Raw genomic sequence first — 2,976 nt, forward strand, 5'->3', positions numbered from 1 at the left:
AAAAAAAAAATTCCCCATAAGACGAGGGTGTTTATGAATCAGTGACAACAATCATAATCATATAATTAAATTATTGAATAGAAAATTGTCTTTTGCAAGAATAATCTTCTTATTACTCACTCAATGATCCAGGTGCCATGTTCACTTCTTAAGTCAGTTACAAAAAATGCTCCATCTTTGTAGCTTATCCGAGCATGCGTTTTAGAGACCTGCAATAATGTGAACCTCTTTTTTATGAAGAATTAAGGGAAAAATAATATTTCATAGGTAGGATATGGATGCAGTTAGCCATGTCACCTTAGGGGATGATATAGCTATAGATACTCCAGGAAAGTTCGGATGTGACACGCTCCTAAGATCAGAAAAGTACTGTTGTTAGCAGCACGAGAGTTATTGCGCTATGAATGCATAAGGAAATACTTATTTGAGCTGTAATTAAACTTCAGTACATTGTATCTTATAGAAGCTGTAAGAAGAAAATTGTTTTAGTGATATCTGATTCATATTACGTAAATAAAAGAACAAATTTACAATATCGAAACCATAGGCATACCCGATGATGCATGGTTTCTTCTCGTCTCGGCTTAAGAAGATTGTTTCAGATGTAGCAGTTGAATTTCCCATAGGAAACAGAAACCAACTATAAATTACCAACAAATACACCAACGTAATTTTTGAGCTTCTTGAACACAAGTAAATGACTTTTAAATTTAAGGAAAACAATGACAGAAATTTAACAAATGCAATACTCACTCTGCATTAAGTGCGCGCTCCATGGCATCGTCATCTGCAAACCATCTTCGTAGTTGATCATTGGCCTACAATGATTAGAGAACATAAAATCAGCTCTTAAATGATGAACCATTTTTTTCACCCAATCAAGGAGCATAGAGTAAAATAAACTTCCGAGTATGCCGACAGTGCATTTAGTGTCTTAAGCTACATACTTTGTCTGAAAGTCTGCACTGCAACGATCTTCCTTCAAGGTTTGAGCTGCAAAAGGTAGAGTCCATTAATTCGTGTACAGTAAATTAATACAACACGAAAAATAAAGCTTACACTATAATGGAGATTTTCTGTATTAAACTTAGTAAAACTAATTGTTGAACCTCTCAAATTCAGTAAATTATTCTTCTACCAAGTATTTCAAGATGTGAAAGAACTCATTTTGCAAAAGTAATTATTTCAAGAAGTATCAGTTTTTAACTGCAAATCAGTATTTTCATAATTGTCGTTTAATGGAAAGAAAATGAGGGCAGATGCTTAAAAGTCAGATATAATCTGATACTGAGGTAATGGTGAACGAAGAGTCATCAAATCTCACCTGTTACCTCCAAGAACCCAATTTAGCATTAAAGGCATACCAAGGTCGATAAAGACTCTCCCACCAACTCGTCCTGGATGTGGTATCCTGAACTTCGTCAAGAACTACACAACAAACATAGGTTTCAATGAAACTGCAGGAAACTGTTGTGCCAAACTGGATTTATTTCAAGTTATTACACTTTCGTAATTGGAATGGCAAATATTTTTACCGATAATGGACCAAGTCCCACACCCAGGTATGCCTTGTATGTTGATGCCATAATTGCAGCCATCCTCGCTAGTCCATGAATAATTGCAACTCGCAGCTTTCGAGCACTCTCGTACCTGAAGTAATAAAAGCACAAAGATAGAGAATCATGCGACAGGATCAATTGTGACATGGTCTATTTACATCTGAACCATTCTTCTACATGTATGACTTCTGAGAGAATAGCTCCATCTTACGGTTCGTGCCAGAAATGGTATGGCAGAAAAGATATCATATGCCTGTCAACTTCAATCTCCAATATATCTTTTGCCTTCATAGCCATTGCAAGCCAAGCAAGTTTATTTCATAAGAGACCTTAGGTTCATAAATCCTCCAGATTTTGAACAATTTATTAATCAAAAGAACCCCATCGTTGACTTTTATAAAGTTTGCCAGACAGCAATAACAGCCAGCAAATTATGTTTTACCTCTTTAAAGAAGTAACAACATCAATATGGGTTCTTGACTCCACACTTTTCCTCCAAGCTTTGTCCAGTTCCAGTGCTAATTGATAGCTATCCTGCACCATGAAGAAAATTAATTCAATATGACTTCCAGTTCAGAGCTAGAAAGAATGCTAGATATAACCAAGTGAACAAAAATAATTAGCAGTCATAATTATATAGTGAATTTTTTGAATACATAGAGTTGCAAAAGGGAGAGACAACTATTAACATGCAAGTGTAAGCATAAGAAATTAAAGCTATGACGTATAATTTATAGGATCAAGGGACAAATACCAAAGGCAAAAAGATGGCAAAACTAAAATAGTTAAATTGTGTACCTCAATGGCCATACATCCCCCTTGACCCAAGTTGGGCTGCATAGCATGGATTGAATCTCCGAGCAAGGTTACACGACCCTTTCCCCAAGTAAAGGTTGGTGTCCTATCATATATGTCACGTCAAAGAATTGCATCTTCATCCGTGGTTAGCAATAGATCTATTACGTTATCACACCAACCTTCAAATAATTTAAGCAACCTTTCCTTTTTACCTGAAATTGAAGTGGGCACATAAAATTATACATAAAATATTTTTGAGGCAAGTTATTCTACATTGCACAATTTTCTTTCGTGCATCTTAATCCTCCAGGACATTTCCGCAGACAATAATTAAATGTAATCTAGAATATATACTTTTTACCTGAAATTGAAGTGGGCACATAAAATTATACATAAAATATTTTTGAGGCAAGTTATTCTACATTGCACAATTTTCTTTTGTGCATCTTAATCCTCCAGGACATTTCCGCAGACAATAATTAAATGTAATCTAGAATATATACTTGTCGTTTGTACTTCCATTCACAGTTAAATTCTTAGAGAAAAGAAAATTTCACTTGAGAGGGAAAATAAAAAATTTCTTTTAGTCCAATTACAAGCAAAAAAATAGAAAAAAAAA

At 34.6% G+C, this 2,976-nt stretch overlaps 1 protein-coding gene across 3 annotated transcripts; it reads right to left on the reverse strand.

Annotated features, from left to right (window-relative positions):
* Positions 1-84: 84 nt before the first annotated feature.
* On the reverse strand, positions 85-2,957 carry LOC111390917 (zeaxanthin epoxidase, chloroplastic-like). 3 transcript variants are annotated; one of them, XM_023016040.1, is made up of 10 exons: positions 2,719-2,957; positions 2,358-2,569; positions 2,002-2,093; positions 1,536-1,650; positions 1,325-1,428; positions 948-993; positions 754-818; positions 554-640; positions 298-352; positions 85-209 (listed from the first exon to the last, which is right to left on the reverse strand). In XM_023016040.1, exons 2-10 carry the CDS (start codon positions 2,397-2,399, stop codon positions 117-119), a joined length of 699 nt encoding a protein of 232 aa, XP_022871808.1. In that variant the 5' UTR covers positions 2,400-2,569; positions 2,719-2,957; the 3' UTR covers positions 85-116. The 3 variants fall into 3 exon arrangements, with proteins under 3 accessions (XP_022871808.1, XP_022871807.1, XP_022871809.1); XM_023016039.1 differs by lacking the exon at positions 2,719-2,957 and having other exon boundaries at positions 2,358-2,703; XM_023016041.1 differs by lacking the exon at positions 2,719-2,957 and having other exon boundaries at positions 104-209; positions 298-369; positions 2,358-2,704.
* Positions 2,958-2,976: the final 19 nt, after the last annotated feature.

Source organism: Olea europaea, unplaced genomic scaffold (genome assembly GCF_002742605.1).
Source record: "Olea europaea var. sylvestris unplaced genomic scaffold, O_europaea_v1 scaffold7255, whole genome shotgun sequence".
Lineage (NCBI taxonomy): Eukaryota > Viridiplantae > Streptophyta > Magnoliopsida > Lamiales > Oleaceae > Olea > Olea europaea.